Source organism: Lynx canadensis, chromosome A2, assembly GCF_007474595.2.
Source record: "Lynx canadensis isolate LIC74 chromosome A2, mLynCan4.pri.v2, whole genome shotgun sequence".
Lineage (NCBI taxonomy): Eukaryota > Metazoa > Chordata > Mammalia > Carnivora > Felidae > Lynx > Lynx canadensis.
This window is the reverse complement of record NC_044304.2, coordinates 126,208,143-126,229,625: the sequence shown is the minus strand read 5'-3', so window position 1 is coordinate 126,229,625 and position 21,483 is coordinate 126,208,143. Positions and strand designations below refer to the sequence as shown.

At 38.7% G+C, this 21,483-nt stretch overlaps 1 protein-coding gene across 1 annotated transcript in view; it reads left to right on the top strand.

Annotated features, from left to right (window-relative positions):
* Positions 1 to 19,349, top strand: part of KIAA0895 (KIAA0895 ortholog) — a 73,311-nt gene extending 53,962 nt beyond the window's left edge. The window contains exons 4-8 of the mRNA XM_030308227.1: positions 699 to 842; positions 1,684 to 1,816; positions 2,322 to 2,627; positions 16,330 to 16,427; positions 19,188 to 19,349. Of these exons, the coding sequence (XP_030164087.1) occupies positions 699 to 842; positions 1,684 to 1,816; positions 2,322 to 2,627; positions 16,330 to 16,427; positions 19,188 to 19,349 (843 nt within the window). The remainder of the gene's footprint in view (positions 1 to 698; positions 843 to 1,683; positions 1,817 to 2,321; positions 2,628 to 16,329; positions 16,428 to 19,187) is intronic.
* Positions 19,350 to 21,483: the final 2,134 nt, after the last annotated feature.

Sequence of the window (21,483 nt, the reverse complement as noted above, 5' to 3'; positions counted from 1 at the left end):
ATTGTCACAGAAGAATTGTGGATTATTTTTTTGTGTTCTTGAAAATTGGGGCTATGGGGCCCCTGGGTGGCGCAGTCGGTTAAGCATCCGACTTCAGCCAGGTCACGATCTCGCGGTCCGTGAGTTCAAGCCCCGCGTCAGGCTCTGGGCTGATGGCTTAGAGCCTGGAGCCTGTTTCTGATTCTGTGTCTCCCTCTCTCTCTGCCCCTCCCCCGTTCATGCTCTGTCTCTCTCTGTCCCAAAAATAAATAAACGTTGAAAAAAAAAAAGAAAATTGGGGCTATTATTTTTTTTATCCAAATGGCAGTTATAATTTAGTAATTAATCTGGAGACATACCTTCCACTCTGAGTTCTCTTGCCAAACCACCAAATGGTCTTAGAGAAGCCAAGGAGCCCTCTGCCTTATCTCCTCAGCCTGTCAGGTGGTGACACTGTATGCAGTACCTTTGTCCTTTAGCATGTGAAGGAGAAACAAACACAGAAAGAGGATTTCTAAGTACTGAGGTGTTTGTAAAAATTTGTGACAGTTAGTGAACAGTGTTTAGGATTAGATGTGGTACCTCAGTTGCAGTTTCATTTGGAAATCAATAAACACAGAACAGGTCATGATCAATAAGAATATAACTGGCTTATTACTCATCTCAAAATAATTCAAGGTTATTTATTTGCATTATCTGTGGGTTTTTTTTTTTTACAGTCCATCAATATTATGGAACTGACTTTACAGAAATATGGAAGTTATGAAAAATTTGAGCAGGCCACCGGTGGCAGCCTGCTATCTAAAACTCGAATCTGGAGTCACGTTAGGAAGTACATGATGAAAGAAGGCTGCATGGGTGAGGTATGAATTGGGATGACACGAGATGCTGACTGCTGGCATTTTAACTCCCGGTGCCACATGGTTTTCTCTGCAGGTTTTGTTCTCCTATCCCCATTCTGCTCATTAAATTAGTCACCCAGAAGTCTCACTAAATGCTAAATTTATGTCGCATTGAATTATTTTGCTCACTATGTGTTTTTCTTTACTTACTACCACTTCTGTATACTTTATGGAATTGTTGGAATTGTTTTTTTTTTTTTTTTCAACGTTTATTTATTTTTGGGACAGAGAGAGACAGAGCATGAACGGGGGAGGGGCAGAGAGAGAGGGAGACACAGAATCAGAAACAGGCTCCAGGCTCTGAGCCATCAGCCCAGAGCCTGACGCAGGGCTTGAACTGACGGACCGTGAGATCGTGACCTGGCTGAAGTCGGACACTTAACCGACTGCGCCACCCAGGCGCCCCTGTTGGAATTGTTTTATGAAAATTCTTAAGAGATTTGCCTCAGTGGCTCCTCTTGTTAGTAGCCAGTTCAAAATAAGCTTTGGCCCAACAGCGAACAGGACTCTGGCTTGTATACCTTCCTTTGCATCATTGTAGCCAGGGGGGACTGTATTTGAGAGCGCGGCCCTCTACTTTCCTTCATTCCAGGAAAGGTTCTTGAGTTCCCCCGGCTCAAAGGTGGAAGCGTCAGAAGTGATTGGCCCTGCATTTCATCGTCTAGGTTTCTGGGAGATTTGAATTGGTATAAGCAAAATAAAAACATCTTGATTTATGGGTCTGTGGTTTCCTGTGAAAGCTGCTTCTCCCCAGCCTTTACGTTTTGTTTCATATATTTATATTTTTCCTCTTGCTCCTTAGATTGTGGTACATCTCACTGAAGATCTGCTTTCCCGAGCTTCGATGACAGTGGTAAATGGATGTCCAACGCTGACCATCAATGTTTCCACTGCACGTGAGCACTGGCTGGAGGGAATGCTGAGGCATGAAATAGGTAGGGTAGCCCTTCTCCATTTGTTCATTTGTAATATCAGAAATCAGCATCAGAGAAACATTCTTTTATAATGGGGTTTTCTCTTAGCAGTATTTAGCAAAAAGTAATGACATTTTTAGGTTTCACTTGAGCCAAGATAGTAATGTCTTACTTCAAATTAGATTTTTTCAGGCACTGTGTAGCTGTATTAAGCATGGATAGTCATTTAATTCCTCTGAATTTTAGTCCTCCCACCTGAAACTTGAAGAAATTGAACTAAGTGCTCTCATATTTTTTTCAAATATCAAAGTCTGTGATTCTTCCCTTTACCTCTCCTCATGACACATGTAGTCCTTCTGAAGGCAGAGTACCTCCTGCAAAAGGCTTTAGGGTAAGGTCATTTTCCACTTTGTTTTGTAGGTACACATCAGTTTAATTTTAGAACTGTTGGTAGAATCTTTTTTTGGCTAAGAGTTAAAATGAGAATGTCATTTCTTGGTTTTTGTGTGCCTTTTCTTGTCCACAGGCACACATTATTTTCGAGGTATTAACAACCTTCAGCAGCCATGGAACAGTTGGACTGGTCGTAAAAAACATGAGCTAAAGCCAAACAATCCCACAGAGGAAGGACTGGCAAGTATTCACAGTGTCCTTTTTAGAAAAGACCCCTTTTTATGGAGGGCTGCCCTCCTCTACTACACTGTTTATCGAGCCAGCCAAATGTCTTTTTGTGAACTCTTCAAAGATATTGGAAAGTTTGTCAAAGACCCCAATACAAGATGGGATTATTGTGTACGAGCGAAGAGGGGATGGACTGATACTTCTCAACCAGGTGGGTGTCCCTTGACTATAGGTTTCCTGACTTGTGGTTAGTTGTCTGTTGATTTTGGTTACATCCTTCTCCACCAACCATAGAATTCACTTACTTACGAAAAAGTAAACCTGTTACTTGAGGTCAGTGCTGGTTTTCCCAAATCACGTTTCGTTAGCATTATTTTCTCAAATCCCATTTTGAAAAATTTCAAGCCTACAGAAATATGGCAGTGATAGAATTCACACCCATATTACCCTTCCTGTAGATACATGAATAGTTAACATTTTGCCAGTTCTGCCTTCGCGCGCTGATTGTAAAAACAGGTTTACTGAGATATAATTCACTTGGCATACAGTTTGCCCATTAAAAGGTACAGTTCAGTAGTTTTTAGAATATTCGTAGTGTTGTGCAGCTGTCACCACTGTCTAATTCCAGAACGTTTTCATCACCCCAAAAATAAACCTGTACCCATTGTCATTTCCCATTCCTTCTCCCCCATGCCCCCAGCTCCAAGTAACCATTACTCTACTTTCATAGGTTTGCCTGTTTTGAACATTTCATACAGATGGAATCATATAATATATAACCCTTTGTGTCTGGGTTCTTTCACTTAGCATAATGTTTTTAAGATTCATCCGTATGGTAGCATGTATTAGTATTCAGTCCTTTTTATTGCTGAATAACAATATATATATATATATGAAATTTTATTTTTCTATTCACCATTAATGGACATTTGAGTTGTTTCCACACTTTTTGGCTGTTACAAATAATGTTGCTATGAACATTTGGGTACAAGTTTATATTTTTAATTCTCATGGATTATATATATATTTTTGAGTGGAATTGTTGGGTCATATGGTAACTCTCTGTTTAACCTTTTGAGGAACTGCCAGAATGTTCTTCAAAGTGACTGCTCCATTTTACATTCCCACCAGCAGTATATGGGGGTTCTTATTTTTTTCTTTCTTTTTTTTTTTTTGATTTCAGGAATATAATTTAGTGACTCATCACTTATGTATAACACCCAGTGTTCATCCCAACAAGTGTCCTCCTTAATGCCCCTCACACCTTTAGCCCATCACCCCCACCCAACACCCTTCAAGCAGCCCTCAGTTTGTTCTTTGTATTTAAGTCTCTTATGGTTTGTCTCCCTGTTTGTATATTATTTTTGCTTCCCTTCTCTTATGTTCATCTATTTTGTATCTTAAATTCTGCATATGGGTGAAGCCACATGCTCTTTGTCTTTCTCTGATTTCACTTAGCATAATATACTGTAGTTCTACCCACATTGTTGCAAATGGCAAGATTTCATTCTTTTTGATCACCAAGTAATATTCTGTTGTATATGTGTGTATGTGTGTGTATATATATACATATATGTGTATATATGTGTTACACATGTGTATATATAATACATATATGTACCATACACACACACACACCACATCTTCTTTTCCATTCATCAGTCGATGGACATTTAGGGTCTTTCCATACTTGGGCTATTGTTGATAGTGCTGCTATAAACATTGGGGTGCACGTGTCCCTTCAAAACAGCACTTCTGTATCCTTTGGATAAATCCTTGGTCATAGGATAGTTCCATTTTTAACTTTTTGAGGAACCTCCATGCTGTTTTCCAAAGTGGCTGCACCAGTTTGCATTTCCACCAGCATTGCAATAGGGTTCCTCTTTCTCCACATCCTTGCCAACATCTCTTGTTGCCTGAGTTGTTAATTTAAGCCATTTTGACACATGTGAAGTGGTATCTCATTGTGGTTTTCATTTGCCTTGCCTCCAGAGACATGTCAAGTAAGAAGTTGCTGCAGCTAAGGTCAAAGAGGTTGTTGCCTGCTTTCTCCTCTAGGACTTTAATGGCTTCCTGTCTTACATTTAGGTCTTTCGTCCCTTTAGTTTATTTTTATGTATGGTGTAAGAAAGTGGTCCAGGTTCATTCTTCATGTCACTGTCCAGTTTTCCCAACACCATTTGCTGAAGAGACTTTTTTTTCCATTGGATATTCTTTCCTGCTTTGTCAAAGATGTTGGCCATATGTTTGTAGGTCCATTTCTAGGTTCTTCGTTCTGTTCCATTGATCTATAGGTCTGTTTTTGTGACAGTACCATACTTTCCTGATGATTACAGCTTTGTAATACATCTTGAAGTCCAAAATTGTGATGCCTCCATCTTTGGTTTTCTTTTTTAGGATTGCTTTGGATATTCATGGTCTTTTCTGGTTCCATACAAATTTTAGGATTGTTTGTTCCAGCTCTGTGAAGTATGCTGGTGTTATTTTGATAGGGAGTGCATTGAATATGTAGGTTGCTTTGGGTACTTTCGACATTTGAACAATATTTGTTCTTCCAATCCATGAGCCTGGAATATTTTTCCATTTTTTTGTGTTTTTCAATTTCTTTCCTAAGCTTTCTGTAGTTTTCAGTGTATAGATTTTTCACTGCTTTAGTTAGGTTTAATCCTAGGTATTTTATGGTGTTTGGTTCAATTGTAAATGGGATAGATTCCTTGATTTCTCTTTCTGCTGCTTTGCTATTGGTGCATAGAAATGCAGCCAATTTCTGAGCATAGATTTTATATCCTTCAACTTCGCCGAATTCATGGATCAGTTCTAGCAGTTTTTTGGCAGAGCCTTTTGGGTTTTCTACGGAGAGTATCATGTCATCTGCAGAGTAAAAGTTTGACTTCCTCCTTGCCAATTTGGATGCCTTTTATTTCTTTGTGCTGATTGCTGAGGCTAAGGCTTCCAACACTATGTTGAATAACAGTGGTGAGAGTGGACATCCCTGTCTTGTTCCTGACCTTAGAGGGAAAGCTCTCAGGTTTTCCCCATTGAGGATGTTGTTATCAGTGGGTCTTTCATATATGGCTTTCATGATCTTGAGATATGATCCTTCTATCCCTGCTTTCTTGAGGGTTTTTATCAAGAATCGATGCTGTATTTTGTCAAGTGCTTTTTCTGCATCTACTGAGAGGATCATATGGTTCTTATCCTTTCTTTTATTTACATGGTGTATCACGTTAATTGGTTTGTGGATATTGAACCAGCCCTGCATCCCAGGAATAAGCCCCACCTGATCGTGGTGAATAATTCTTTCAATGTATTATTGGATCTGGTTTTCCCGTATCTTGTTGACAATTTTTGCATCCATGTTGATCAGGGTCTGTAGTTCTCCTTTTTAGTGGGTCTTTGTCTGGTTTTGGAATCAAGGTAATGCTAGCTTCATAGAATGAGTTTGGAAGTTTTCTATCCATTTCTATTTTTTGGAACAGCTTCAAAAGAATAGGTGTTAACTCTTCTTTATTTTATTTTTTAATTTTTTTAATGTTTTATTTATTATTGAGAGACAGAAACAGAGCATGAGCATGGGAGGGGCAGAGAGAAGAGGCAGCAGGCTCTGTGGTTTTCATTTGCCTGGAGCAGTCTCCAGTCTCTGAGCTGTCAGCACAGAGCCCAACGCGGGGCTCAAACCCACAAATCACAAGATCATGACCTGAGCTGAAGTTGGACGCTTAACTGACTGAGCCACCCAGGCCCCCCAACTCTTTAAATGTTTGGTAGAATTCCCCTGGAAAGCCATCTGCCCCGGACTCCTGTTTTTTGGGAGATTTTTGATTACTAATTCAATGTCTTTATTGGTTATGGGTCTGTTCAAATTTTCTATTTCTTCTTGTGTCAGTTTTGGTAGTTTATATGTTTCTAGGAATTTGTCCATTTCTTCCAGATTGCCCATATTGTTGGCATATAATTGATTATATTCTCTTATCATTGTTTGTATTTCTGCAGTTTTGGTTGTGCTCTCTCTTTCATTTGTGATTTCATTTATTTGGGTCCTTTGCTTTTTCTTTTGATCACTCTGGCTAAGGGGTTTATCAATTTTGTTAATTCTTTCAAAGAACCTTTCACTGCTCTGTCCAACTGTTTTTTTTTTTTTTAATTTTGATATCATTGATTTATGCTCTAATGTTTTATTATTTCCCTTCTTCTGCTGGTTTTGGGCTTTATTTGCTGTTATTTTTCCAGCTCTTTTAGGTGTAAGGTTAGATTGTGTATTTGAGACCTTTGTTCCTTTTATGACCGCCTTTGCTGCATCCCAGAGGTTTTGGGCTATTGTGTTTTCATTTTCATTGACTTCCATGTACTTTTTAATTTCCTTTTTAGTTTCTTGGTTAGGTGTGCCTGGTTGGCTCAATTGGTTAAATTTTCGATTCTTGATTTCGGCTCAGGTCATGGTCTCACAGTTTATGAGTTCAAGCCCCATGTTCGGCTCTATGCTGGCAGCATGGAGCCTGCTAGAGATCCTCTCTCTCTCTCTCTCTCTCTCTCTTTCTTTCTCTCTCTCTCTCTCTCTCTCTCTGCCTCTCCCCTGTGCACTCAAAAGAAACTTCAAAAAAATTTCTTGGTTAACCCATTCATTCTTTAGCAGGATATTTGTTAATCTCCAAGTATTCATTTTCTTTCCAAGTTTTTTCTTGTGGTTGATTTCAAGTTTCATAGTGTTGTGGTTTGAAAATATGCAAGGTATGATCCTGATCTTTTTGTACTTGTTGAGGGCTGATTTGTGTCACAGTATGTGATCTGTTCCAGAGAATGTTCCATGTGTACTCGAGAAGAATGTGTATGCTTTACAATGAAATGTTCTGAATGTATCTGTTAAGTCCATTTGGTCCAGTGTGTCATTCAAAGCCATTGTCTCCTTGTTCATTTTCTGCTTAGATGATCTGTCCATTGTTGTAAGTGGGGTGTTGAAGTCCCCTACTATTATGGTATTATTATCAATGAGTTTCTTTATGTTTGTGTTTAATTGATTTATATATTTGATTTTTCCCATGTAGGGGGCCTAAATATTTACAACATTTACAATATTTTACAATCTTCTTGGTGGATAAACCCCTTAATTATGTTATGTTGCCATTCTTCACCTCTTGTTAAAATCTTTATTTTAAAATCTCGTTTGTGGGATATAAGTATGACTACTCTAGTTTCTTTGATGACCATTGGCATGATAGATGGTTCTCCATCTCCTTACTTTCAATTGCAGGTGTTTTTAGGTCTAAAAATGGGACTCTTGTAAGCAGCATATAGATGAGTCTTGTTTTCTTATCAATTCTGATACCCTGTGTCTTTTGATTGTAGCATTTAGTCCATTGACATTTAGAGTGAATACTGAAAGATATGAATTGTGTTACCTGTAGAGTTGGAGTTTCTGGTGATGTGCTCTGGCTCTTTCTAGTCTTTGTTGCTTTTGGTCTTTTTTGTTTTGTTTTCATCTTTTCCCCAAAGAGTCCCACTTAAAATTTCTTGCAGAACTGGTTTAGTGGTCAGGAACTCTTTTAGTTTTTGCCTGGAAAACTCTTTATCTCTCCTTCTGTTTTGAGTGACAGTCTTGCTGGATAAAGAATTTTTGGCTGCATATTTTTCCAATTCAGCACGTTGACTATATCCTGCCATTCCTTTCTGGCCTGCCAAGTTTCTGTGGATAGGTCTGCAGCAAACCTAATCTATCTTCCCTTATAGGGTAAGGACTTTTTTCTTCCTTGCTCTTTCAGAATTCTTTCCTTGTCTGTGTATTTTGTGAATTTGACTATGATATGCCTTGGTGATGGTCAGTTTTTGTTGAATCTAATGGGAGTTCTCTGTGCTTCTTAGATTTTGATGTCTGTGTCCTTCCCCAGATAAGTTTTCAGCTATAACTTGCTCACATAACCCTTCTGCCTCTCTTTCTCTCTGTTCTCTTCTGGGACTTGTATGATTCAGTTGTTATTCCTCTATAATAAGTCACTGAGTTTTCTAAGTCTTGTATTGTGCTCTTTTGCCTTTGTTTCCGTCTTTTTTTCTGCTTCATTCTCCATAATTTTTTCTATATCACTGATTTTGCTGCTCTGCTTCATCTGTCCTTGCCATCATGGCATCCATTCGAGATTACACCTTGGTTATAGCATTTTTAATTTGTCCTGACTAGATTTTACATCTTTTATCTCCACAGAAAGGGATTCTGTGCTTTTTTTCAACATATTCTTATTATCATGGTTCTAAATTCTAGTTCATCCTGCTTCTTTCTGTGTTGTTTAAGCCCCTGGCTGTCATTTCTTCCTGTTCTTTCTTTTGGGATGAATTCCTTCATTTTTCATTTTGGAGGAAGAAAAAATTAATAAAATAAATTTAAATTAAAATATTTTTTAAAAATTAAAAAAAATAAATGAAGCTAGATCCTAGGTGTGTTTTGGTCTGCTTGTTGAAAGAAGCTTTATGGAATAGAGAAAAAAGGGGAAGAAAAAGGGGAAAAGAAAAAATTTTTAAAAATTGACATAACAAAATCGAATAGAACAAAAAAATCTAAAAAATTAAAAATAAATTTTTCTGTATCCATGGAAAAGAAAGGAAACAAAATTTAAACAGATAAATGAACCAGCAAACAGAATGAAACCCAAATGAAGTTGCATCCAGTTTCCCATAGAACTCAAACTGTGAAGTGCTCTGTAGTTGGTACACTAAGCAGGTGGGGTGACTTGTGCTGGTCGTCTAGGGGATGTGTTTAGAAGGCGCTGTTGGGCAGGGCTTGGTGTAACGGCTCTGTTCTCCACTAGGTGGCACTGCTTAGCTTACTGGGGTGGATCAGTGTGGTGTGCATGCACATGTGCAGGAGAGTTGGAAATGGCTTCATCCAGCTCCCTAATCTCTGGCACAGGAACTTTGCATTCTCACTGACCTGTGATCGAGCACGGGTCTCAGGACTCCTTCCCCTCCCCGCCTCTACCCTGCTCGTGTCCAGGCTGTCTACCCATCAGGTGGCACCTCCCTCCAGAGTTTTATCTCCGATGGGGTTGTGTTTCAAAATCCCACACTTCAGAGACCCCTGTGGCTTGGACCCATTCCAACTCTTCAGGGGAGAGTCTCACTGAGCAATGGCGAACGGCCAGCTTGCCCCAGAAAATGTTCATGCCATCACGCAGCAGCAGAGGTTCAGAGATTGTGGCAAATCACAACACACAGCAAGCACCAGGTTTCACCACACTCCAGTGTCTTTGTCCCAATACCAGCAAACATGGCTGCTCTCCAGGGTCCACTGGGACCTTTCCCTGTGGGGAGGCTTTATGACCTCTACCAAATGCACTCCAAGCAGGGGAAGCACTTCTCCCCGTGTGGCACATGGACCCCTGGACCACTCTGCCTGCTCCTGGGGATTCACCCTGCTTCCTCACCAGAGTGCCACCAGGCACTGAGCTCTGGAATGTCAGACTCTGCTCCACTGTTTATAGAATCCCGGTAGTATTGAGACTCTCTCCTTTATTCCTGTCGGTGGTTTTGGGAAACAGATTTCTTGTTCAGTCCCCTGCAAGTGTTTTCACTCTTTCTCTCCAGGGGAGTGTTTTCCCTGCACTCTCCCAATGACTGCACTCTTCTCCTCTGTCTCTGCCAAAACAGCTCCCTACCTGCTGTGGCTTTTCACTCCCCCAGTTCTCCTCTCCACACTGTGTACCTGCCAGTTTCTGGGCTCAAGTTATACAAATTCTCTCTGCTCAGTCCTAGGTGTGCAAAATGGTTTGGTGCTGATCTAGCTGCATTTCAGGGACAAGAGAAGCTGAGGGAGGGTCTCCATGCTGCTCTGCCATCCTTTGGTTTTTATTTTTCCATATCCTTACCAACACGTACTGTTTTCACTTTAAAAATTATTATTATAATCATCCTAGTGGGTATCTCATTGTGGTTTTTTGTTTTGTTTTTTAAATGTTTTATTTTTTAAAATTCCAGTGTCATTAGTATAGTGTTATATTAGTTTCAGGTTTACAATATTGTGATTCAGCAATTCTGTATTTATTCAGTGCTTATCACAATAAATGTACTCTTAATTCCTTTCACCTGTTTCACTCATCTCCCACCCACCTCCCCTCTGGTAACCATGAGTTTATTCTCTATATTTAAGAGTGGTTCTTTTGATTTTTTTCTTTGTTTTGTGCTCCCTTGCCTCAGGAGACAGATCTAGACAAATGTTGCCAGTGTCCAGTTATTCCCTGTGCTCTTTTCTAGGATTTTTAGTTTCGGGTCTCACATTTAGGTTCCTTAAATCATTTTCAGTTTATTTTTGTGTATGGTGTAAGAAAGTGGTCCAATTTTCCCAACACCATTTGTTGAAGAAAGTTTTTCCCATTGAATATTTTTGCCTCCTTTGCTGAAGATTAATTGACCATATAATCATTGGTTTATTTCTGTGTTCTCTATTCTTTTCCATTGACGTATATATCTATTTTGCATCAGTACCATACTGCTTTGATTACTAGAGCTTGGTAATGTATCTGGAAATCAGGATTGTGATAACCTCCTGTATTGTTCTTTTTCCCAGATTACTTTGGCTATTTATGGTCTTTTGTGGTTACATACAAATTTTAGGATTAATTACTCTAGTTCTTTGAAAAATGCTATTGGTGTTTTGATAGGGATTGCATTAAATTTGGAAATTGCTGCGTAGTATGGTCATTTTAGCAATATTGTACAAATCCATCAGCATGGAGTATCTTTCCATTTGTGTCACCTTCAGTTTCTTTCATCAGTGTTTTATAGTTTTCAGAGTACAGGTCTTTCATCTCCATGGTTAAGTTTACTCCTAGGTATTTTATTTTTGGTGCAATTGTAAATGGGATTGTTTTCTTAATTTCTCTATATGCTCAATATCAGGGTATAGAAATGCAGTGGATTTCAGTATAATGATTTTGTGTTGTGCAACCTTACTGAATTCATTTATCAGTTCTAGGAATTTTTGCTGGAGTCTCTTCATTAAGTTCTTCATTAGTAAACTATACTAAAAGCATTAAATCTATACTCCTCTCCCCACCACATTTTAGGTATATGGTGTCATAATTTACTTCCTTTTATTTTGTGAATCCCTTGACTGATTTTTATACATGTGCTCTATTTTATTACTTTTGTGGTTCCTACTTTCCTTATTCCTGCTTATGGTCTTTCCTTTCCACTCAGTGAAACGCCTTTAGCATTTCTTGTAAGGCTGGTTTAGTGGTGATGAATTCCTTTAACTTGTGTTTGGGAAATTATCTCTCTCCTTCTATTCTGAATGATAGCTTTGTGGGATAGAGTATTCTTGGTTGCAGGTTTTCTTTCAGCATTTCAAATATATCATGCCACTCCCTTCTGGCCTGCAAAGTTTCTGCTGAACAGCTAATAGTCTTAATTGGGTTTCTCTTGTGTGTAACTGTTTTCTTTTCCCTTGCTGCTTTAAAAAAAAATTTTAATGTCTATTTATGTTTTGGAGAAAGAGTGCAAGTGGGGCAGAGACAGAGAGGGAGGGAGACACAGAATCTGAAGCACGCTCCAGGCTCTGAGCTGTCAGCACAGAGCCTGACATGAGGTTCAAACTCATAAACTGCAAGGTCATGACCTGAGCTGAAGTTGGACGCTCAACCAACTGAGCTATCCAGGCACCCCCTTTCCCTTGCTGCTTTAAAATTCTCTCTTAATTTCTGCTTCTTGCCATTTTAATTACTATATATTCTAACAAAACAAAAAATCAAATAAAGGAAGCTAGATCCTAGGTGTGTTCCAGTCTACTTGCTCAGAGAAGCTTGATAGAAAAGAGAAAAAAAAACATTTAAAATTTAAAAAAAATTAATAGAATAAAACAATTGTTTAAATTTAAAATTTTGCTCTTTCTGTATCCAAGAAAGAGAAAGAAAAGAAAAAGAAAACAACATAAACAAAAACGGAAGCAAAGAAAACAACCAAACCAACAAACAGCATGAGACCCAAATGAAGTTATATCCAGTTTCCCCTAGAATTGAAACTGCAGCATACTATAGTCTGTAGACTAAGCAGTTGGAAGGGATTTGTGCTGGTCTTCTGGGGGATGTGCTTGGAGGGCACAGGTAGGCAGGGTGTGGTGTAACAGCTCTGTTCTCCACTTGGTGGCTCCGCTTAGCTCAGTGGGGTCGGTCTCTATATGTACCTGCTAGAGGTGAAAATAGCTTCACCCAGCTCTCTAATCTCTGGCACGGAATTTTGTGCCCTCACAAACATGTGATCAAACACCCCTCCTTTGTCTTAGCCTTCCATCCACTCCCCACCTTTATCTTCTGTTCAAGCTGTCTGCGTACCAGGTGGCGCCTCCCTCCAGAGTTTTATCTCAGATGGGGCTGTGTTTCAAAACCCCACCCTTCAGAGACCCCTGCGGTTTAGACCTGCACTGATTCTCTGGGGGAAGATCTTGCTGAACAATGGTTGGGTGCTGGCTTGTCCCAGAAAATGTCTGCCTGCTCCCAAAGCAGCAGAGGCTCAGAGTTTATGGTAAATCACAACACAGCTGGCACCAGGTTTTCCTGCACTCTAGTGTCTTTGGTCCAATTTCAGTAAAAGTGGCAGCTCTCTGAGGTCTGGTGGGACTTTTGCCCACTGGGAGACCTCTACCAAATGGATTCCTAGCAGGGGAATCTTTCCTCCCTGTATGGCACACGGGGAACTTTCAGAGTACTGCTCCTGCGGATTTGTCCCACTTCCTCACCAGAGCACTGCCAGGTGCACCGAAACTTCAGACTGCGCTCCACAGTTTATAGAATCCTGGCGATATTGGAACCCTCTCCTTTTACTCTGTAATAGTTTTGGGGAACAGATTTCTTGCCCAGTTCCCTGTGTTTTCACTCTTTTTCTTTCTCTCTAGTTGCTTTTGGGGGGAGTGCTTTTCTTACATGATCCCGACCCGCTGCATCCCCCCCCCCCCCACCCGGCCTCTCTCCGCAAAAATGGCTCCCTGTCCTCCATGGCTCCGTGACTTTTCTGTCCCCCAATTCACCTTTCCACACCATGTACCTGCCAAGTTCTCTGGCTCAAATTATGCAGATTGTTGCGTTAATCCTCAGATCAGTTCCCTTGGTGTTCAAAAATAGTTTGATGCTGATCTAGCTGTGTTTCAGGAAGGTGACAAGCTCAGGGTCTCCATACTATTCCACCATCTTAACTCCATCTCAATTGCTCTATATCTTGGTGTGGATCTCCTTGGGTTGATTTTATTGGGAGCCATTTGTGCCTCCTGATCTGGATTTCTTTTATCTTCCCCAGATTAGGGAAGTTTTTAGCTATTATTTTTTCAGATAAATTTTCTTCCCTCTTTTTTCTCTCTCTCCTCCTTCTGAGGTCCTTAGAATGTTATTATGCATGATGGTGTTGCTGAGTTTCCTTAATCTATTTTCATTTTTTATTGTTTTTCCTGTTCAGCTTCTTGATTTCCATTACTCTGTCCTCCAGGTTGCTGATCCATTCTTCTGCTTCCTCTACTCTACTATCTATTCCCACTAGTGTATTTTTAATATCATTTATTGAGTTCTCGATCTGGGATTGGTTCTTTATGTTTTCCGTCTTTTTGTCGAGGGTCTTAACTGAAATCTTCCACTCTTTTCTCAAGCCCATGAGGCCATTACTTTAAATTCTCTGTCAGGCATATTGCATAAACCGTTTCATTTAGCTCTTTTGCAGGGATATTGTCCTATTCTTTCATTTGGGAGATATTCCTCTGTCTCCTCATTTTTTCTAACTCTCCTGGATGTGTTTCTTTGTGTTAGTAAAGTCAGCTACCTTTCCTGCTCTTGAGAGTAGTGGCCTTATGAAGAAGAGGTTTTGTAGTGCTGTGTGGTTGGGGTGGGGCATATGGTGCCTGCAAGATCCACAGTGGTCTGCTGTTGGAGGGGACCTGCAGCCATCTGGGAAAACTCCTGTGGAGGCCAGGATGGAGGGGTGGATCCGCAGGAGAATACAGCTTTGCAAGCTGGGCGAGGGTCTGCTCTCTGAGGGGACCTGTAGCTGTTTTGGAGAACTGCTGAGGATGGGCTGGAGGGGGCAGGATGCACTGTTAGCAAGCCAGGTGGAGAGTATTTGTTCTGGTTCCTGCATGTGTCCATGTATCTAGGCTGTGGTTGGGAGAGGGATGGCACCCATCAGCTCTTTTGTTCTTGGAGAAGTCTTCTAAAGATTCTTGTCCCTCCAGCACACATGCTGAGATTACTAAATAAGTCTCCTTCCCATATACCCCAGTGCTGCTTCTATGCTGCACCTCAGTGGGGTTGTTTGGTATGCTTTCTCTTTAAGGTTAGGGACTCAGTTTCCTATTGCTCTCCAGGTCTCCCATGCCAGAGCTTCGTGATTTTTAAAGTTCCAGGTATTAAGCCCCACTGACTATAAGAACCCATGAAGCTAAGCCCCTCTGGCTTTCAAAGCCAAATGTTAAGGGATTTGTCTTTGTAGTGCAGGTCCCCTATGTGTAGGGTGCCAGGTGTGGGATCTGCTCCTCTCCCTTCACTATGTTTTACAATGATCCTCTCTCCTTCCTGCATGGTTACGGTGTTCCTCTCTCCTGAAGACAATCTCCTATCGCTGCCCTTTCTACCCTCTTCAGTGTGGCCTGTCTACATTTAGCTGTGGAGAGTGTGTTCTTCCAGTCTTCAGGTTGTTTTTTTGAGTTATTTACACTAATGTGGGTGTTAATAATTATCTCCATCTTGGGACAAGGTGAGCTTAGGATCCTCCTACTCTGCCATCTTCCTTGGAAGTCCTACCGCACTGGGGTTTTGATTTGCAATTTCCCTGATGATTAATGATGTTGAGCATCTTTTCATGTGCTTTCATGGTCCTTTGCATATTTCCTGTGGATAATTGTCTATTTAGATCCTTAGTCCATTTTTTTATTGGGTTACTTTTATTATTGAGTTTAAGAGTTCTTTATATGTTCTAATTACAAATCTCTTGTCAGATACAGGATTTACAAATATTTTCTCCCACTCTGTGGAGGAAAAATAGCTATAAGGAAAGTGTTCCTTATAGCCATTTTTTAAAATCTAGATCCAGTCAGGGCTCATGCATTAGGTATCTCAAATAAGAGTTTTGTTCCTACTGAAAAGTAGGACCAGCTTATGAGATAGGAGCCTAGTTTACAAAGTGTCCCACTTTTTGTCCATAATTCCTATGCTTTTAGCATACCTAAAAAAAGTAATTCTTAATGTAGGACTTAATGGAGGATAGAATTTTAGTCCGTTTAATAGAGCAAAATTTTAGAAAATTTACATAAGTTATGTCACGGGAGAAAAATTTTCTTTGTGAGTGGAACACTCTTAACTAGTCTCTGTTCCCGTGGGCTGTTCCTACTTTCCATGTCTTCATATTTTGTTCTGCTTTTAAGTGTCCATGTTAAAATCCAGTTCTAATTCTTATTTTCATATGGAGGAATAGTATCAACATTACCTATAACTTTTTAATGGTGTAAGGAGTAGCATTTTTAAAAACCAGGGGTTTCTGAGATCCCATGTCTTCACATTGCCTTTGAGATTCACTGCTTTGTAGCCATCCTTCCCCTTGCCTCAAGTGCCTCTGTGTACATGAGAGTTAGGGTTATGACCAAATAGTGGGAGTGTGGGTGACGTATTTATGAGTCCTATATTTTTAACTACCTGTGTTTCTTTATAACTGGAAAAAAAATGCTGCTTTAATTACGGGAGTGGGGATCTGGAGAGAAAAAATTCTTAAAGGGAAGCTGCCACTCGGCACAATATCCTGGTGCTTCCCAAGACCCTCTATTTTATGTTATGAAGACAGATAATTTGCTGTGTATATTTTCACTCAGGGCTGATTCCTACAGTAAAGGGAATGGGTTAGTATCTAATTACTTAGTAATTTTACTAAACGTCAGAAAATAAATGCTATTGTGGTTCCTCCAGGGTGCTTCAGTAAAGACCAGGTCTACTTGGATGGCATCCTGCAGATCCTCCGGTACAGAGAGACCATTGACTTTCATCTGCTGACTGCTCTGGGGAAGGTGAGTGAAACCAATGGCAAAACCATTGGTTGGTGTGAAACCAACACCCGGGGTCATTATTTCCTTCAGCTCAATTTAATGATTCAATAAGACTCAGGTTCAAATTGTTTTTATACTTTGTGTTGGAGTAAGTTTCCTTCTTGTGATAACTGGAGGGAAGAAGTATGGTTGTTACAAAACCAAGTTTCAGAATTTCTTCGTGGACAATAAGAGGTAAATGAAGGGAAAAATAAATTTGGCAATGTATTTTTAATGTACATCTTCTAAAGCATTTTAAAGTGAGCTGCAAATATAACACTTTCCCCTTTATCTCCCAAATATTGTGACATGACCATGTGATTTTTTTTAAGAAATGTATCACTGATTCAATACAATATCTAAAACACAGTCTACTTAATATTTCTCAGATTATCCCAAAAATGTCCTTTGGATCCTGGCTCACAAAAAAAGAGCTACAATCAGGATTGGATCCTGCATTTGTTCATAATATTTAGTCTCTTAATCTGTAACAGTTCCTCTTGTGCTGCCCTCTATCAAGTGTTTTTGTTTTTCCTGACATTTTTGAGAGTCCAGGACCATTTTCTTGGGAATTCCTACAATCTGGATTAATGAATTGTTTTCTTATGGTTAGATTCAGGCTAAACGCTTTTTTACCAAGAATACACTACATGCGTGACTTGTATAGTTTATAGTGCATCACGCTAGAAAGCACACATGTGATTTTGTTCCATTATCAGTGATACTTCGTTTGATCACTGGGTAAATTACAATGGAAAGATCTGGAAAGATCAGAAAATAAAGGTATCTTTTTTGTATTAAATAAGTAATCTGTGGGGTAATACCTGTGAATGTACTGTTCCTTAAATCTTTCAAGGAATGGTTTTAATATCCATTGTTCTTTGCCCAGTTAACTACACTAGTGGTAGCAAAATAGAGATATTTTGATTCTTTTACATTTCATTCTTTTTTGTAGTATTGTTATGGACTTACTCTTTAAAAAAAAAAAACAAAACTTTGAGAGAGTATGAGTGAGGGAAGGGCAGAAGAGAGGAAGACACAGAATCGCAAACTGGCTCTGCACTGTCAGTGCAGATCCCAAGGTGGGGCTCAATCTTGCAAACCAAGAAATCATGACCTGAGCCAAAATCAAAAGAGTGAGACACTTAACCAACTGAGCCACCCAGGAACCCCCAGACTTATTATTTTATTCAGCCCTTCCACTGGCTACTCCTTTGTTTTTAGAAACATGTCATCATGTTTGCTGGCTAAGTAAAATGCACTGGGCTCATTTTAGACTTTTTCTACCCAAATCTCAGCTGAGATATTTTTCTAAGGATACAAATTTAATACACAGGAATCTGTTGCATGTCTACATATTAATAACAAAGCAGAAAGAGAAATTTAGTCCCATTTACAATCGTACCAAAAGGATAAAATATCTAGAAATGAAGATGCCACAAACAATTGGAAGGATATACTGTGCCCTTGGATCAGAACAATTAATACTGTTAAAATTTCCCTAATAGCCAAAGCAATCTACAGATTCAGCACAATCCCTATCAAAATACCAGTAGCATTTTTCACAGAACTAGAATAATCCTAAAATTTGTACAGAACCACAAACAACCTCGAATAGCAAAGCCATCTGAATAAAGAACCACACTGAATGTGTAAGAATCCGAGATTTCAAGGAACACTACAAAGCTGTAGTGATCAAAACAGTATGGCGTTAATACAAAAACAGATATGTAAATTAATGGAACAGGATAGCCCAGAAATAAACTCATGCCTTTATCAATTAATCTATGATAGAGGCAAGAATATACAGTGGAGAAAAGACAACTTCCCTCAGTAAATAGTGCTGAGGAAACTGAACTGCTTTCTTACACCATAGACAAAAATAAACTCAAAGTGGATTAAACACCAAAAATTAAAAGCAAACAGACACAGTAATTTTTTGGACATTGACTTTTAGCAACATATTTATGGCTGTGTCTCCTCAGTCAAAAAAGGAAAAATAAATTACTAAACCACACGAGTATCAACAACAAACCCATTTTAATTACACTTAGTGGTATAAATACTCAAATAATTTCAATAACTTAAATTTTAAAATGTAATAAAATACAATATGAACATGATTTCTTTATAATCTTTCCACTGAATCAGGAAGAGTGTTGATCAGAAGACAGTAGTTTTTAAAGCCAGCCATGTTTTGGAATTTAAAGTTGTAATGACAGTTTCTAGAACTTAAGCCAATCTTTGGTATTTATGGGTGAAACGTTTTATGTAAGTAAGTGAATAACGTGAAATTTTATAAAATATTTGCTTACAAAAATTCAAAATAAAAGTAAAATAATTCAACATAAAACACAATTTTATTTCTGAAATTAAATAGAAAATAGGAATTCAGTATATAATTGTGCTGATTTTCCTAATTCCATAATATGGCATTTATATTCTAGCTATTTCCTGGGTTCTTTTATTTAAATTTAGAACATTTGTTTAGATTTAGAGTTTCTCATACACATGTATTACATTTAGTTGTATAATTTCTAGACAAACTGAGTATAAGTCCAAGATTGAGTGTTAAATCAGTACTAGTGATTTTTTAAAACACATTCTTATTTAATATAGTAAAGGAAGTCACTGATTTTTGTTACTTTGCAGGTATTAATTTGAAAACCCGTCCATGTAAAGTTTCACTTAAGACTTAGGGAAGAAGTTACTTACGTATAAAAACTGTCTTCCTTTTTTCAGGTCTCTTACGAAGATGTGGATCGCTTAAAAGGATTGGCAGTTATTGAAAACATGAGGGTCCCTCATTTCCTGCAGGACCATGGCCGATACATGGAACATTTAGAGAAGATCATGGAAGTGAATGAATTGACTGACAGGGAACTGAAAGATCTTATATATTAATCAGCATTCTTGCAGACATAGTGAAGCTATACCTCTATATTATAGTTAGGTGCAGTTAGCACCAGCATATTTATAAAAGATGAATGTTTACATGAGTTTTCTGAAGAATGATCTGCAGTATTCAGCTGAATTTTTAAAAGGTTAAGTACCAACCTTACACTGTTTCCCTAACATGTTTCTATAGGCTGCAGGGGGAAGTTCCTCCTATTTTCATCTGGATCTCAACAGAGTCCGATGAAAATACTACTGGTGAGTGTTTTTGAAGAATCTTGGTCAAACTGAGTAATAAGCATCTGCCTGAGCACCAAGACCAGCCCTGGCTAGAGACCGAATTCCAGTCTTGTTTTAACTACAGGATTATATTTTACTTGATAAATAATGGTAATTCTTTGAAAAATTAGTTTTGTTATGCTCCCAAAAGCTAGCTGCTTTTTTTTCTTTATTTTACACATTATTGTTTCACCTGATCAATTTATAGGAACTAAATTAGAGAATTACCTCATTTTATCTAGTTATTCCCTAAACTTTATTTGCTGAAACAAACTTTATCCCTTCCAGACTTTAACGAAGTTTTAGGGTCTTTCCTTCCCCATTCCTGTATATAGATGGTAAGTACAAGTGGTTTGTCTACATAGACTAAAATAGCTGGGGAAGAGAGAGAAGCTACTCACCTTTTTGTTAAATGGAGTGACCAGCAAGACACAAATACACTAATGTAGTTTCTGTAGGAGCTGGATGTTGACTAGGTAGCATCTACCGTAAACTTGACCATGCCCTGAAAAGTGGAATTCCTGGACATTGCCATTTGGTAAACTGGTCTTGTGATATTGGCTGAGTATATTTTATTTCATCAAGCCAATAATGACAGTTTGACTTTGAAAAATGAGAGTTCTGTTTTGCTACATTTCCTCTGCTAAAAGCATATACCCCTAGCTTTGTATAATTTATTGATTTCAATACATACTTGGGTATATACACTTGGAATCAGTTCTTCAAACAGCTTATTTTAATGATCAGGAAGAACACTGCTGTAAATACCCCATTCAAAATGCTACTGTAATTTTTACCCAAAGCTATCTGAGAGTTTATCTTTACCTCATTTCAGGCTTAAATATGGTGCTAACACTGGTAGATGTATACTGCAAAGCCTGGTCCACATTCCTGCTAGGAAATTATTTTAGGAAATTTTATGCGGGCTAGGTTATGTGATTTTCTCATTCACATATCTAGAAGGGCTTGCCTCCAAGAAGAATGTTGCAGCAGACAGGATGTATTCTAACTGGCATCTGGTGGTTCTCACAGAGCCACACATGTCACTTTTGGTAAGTAGCAGGCCAGGCCCTTTGGAGCATTAAACGTACCCACACAGTGCCATGATTGCTGGAGTGTGACCTGCACATTTCTGTGCAGAGCTGGGGCATACACTGTGCCAACACTGACCAGATACTGGAAAACCACTCTTGACCCCTCGAGCATATTTCCTTGTAGCATAGTCCTCCAGTTTCAGCTTTGGTGTAGCATTTTCTAACTTTGTCTTCAAACTTATCAAAGGTGATTGTGAAAACTGTGCATTATTAACTGGAATTGAAGTATAGACAAATGGCAATATTTTACGTCCTGTGATTTAAGCCCAAATGCTTATAAATTCAACATTTGTAGGCAATAACTGCTAATCATGTTACAGTTTAAATATAAAGGAAAATCACAACAGCCTTAATATCCTGTTGGTCAAAGGATTATTTATAGTGATTCTAGTCCCTGAATTTTAAAATGGATATTCTGTATCTGAGTTGGAAAAGGAAACACTTTCTTGCCTTACTGCTTCAGTATAAAGACAAAAACCAGTGCTATCCAGACAAAAAAATGACCTTAAATCACATTGATTGTCTTAACCTATTTTAAAAGTTAGCAATGAACCAAAAATTGTTGCAGATTAGCAGAATACTTAAAGAGCTCTAAACTTTAAAAGTTGGGATTGAAGATTTAATTAATGTTTATTCTCTTTCCTGAAATAGCACTAAGGTCAGTTTTGTTCCCTAAAATTGAAGTTTTAATAAATAGAAAATTTATAGCAGCAGTACTTAGGAGAATAGTTGAAGGTTGCATTAATTTTAATAGTTACTTGCTGTAGGCT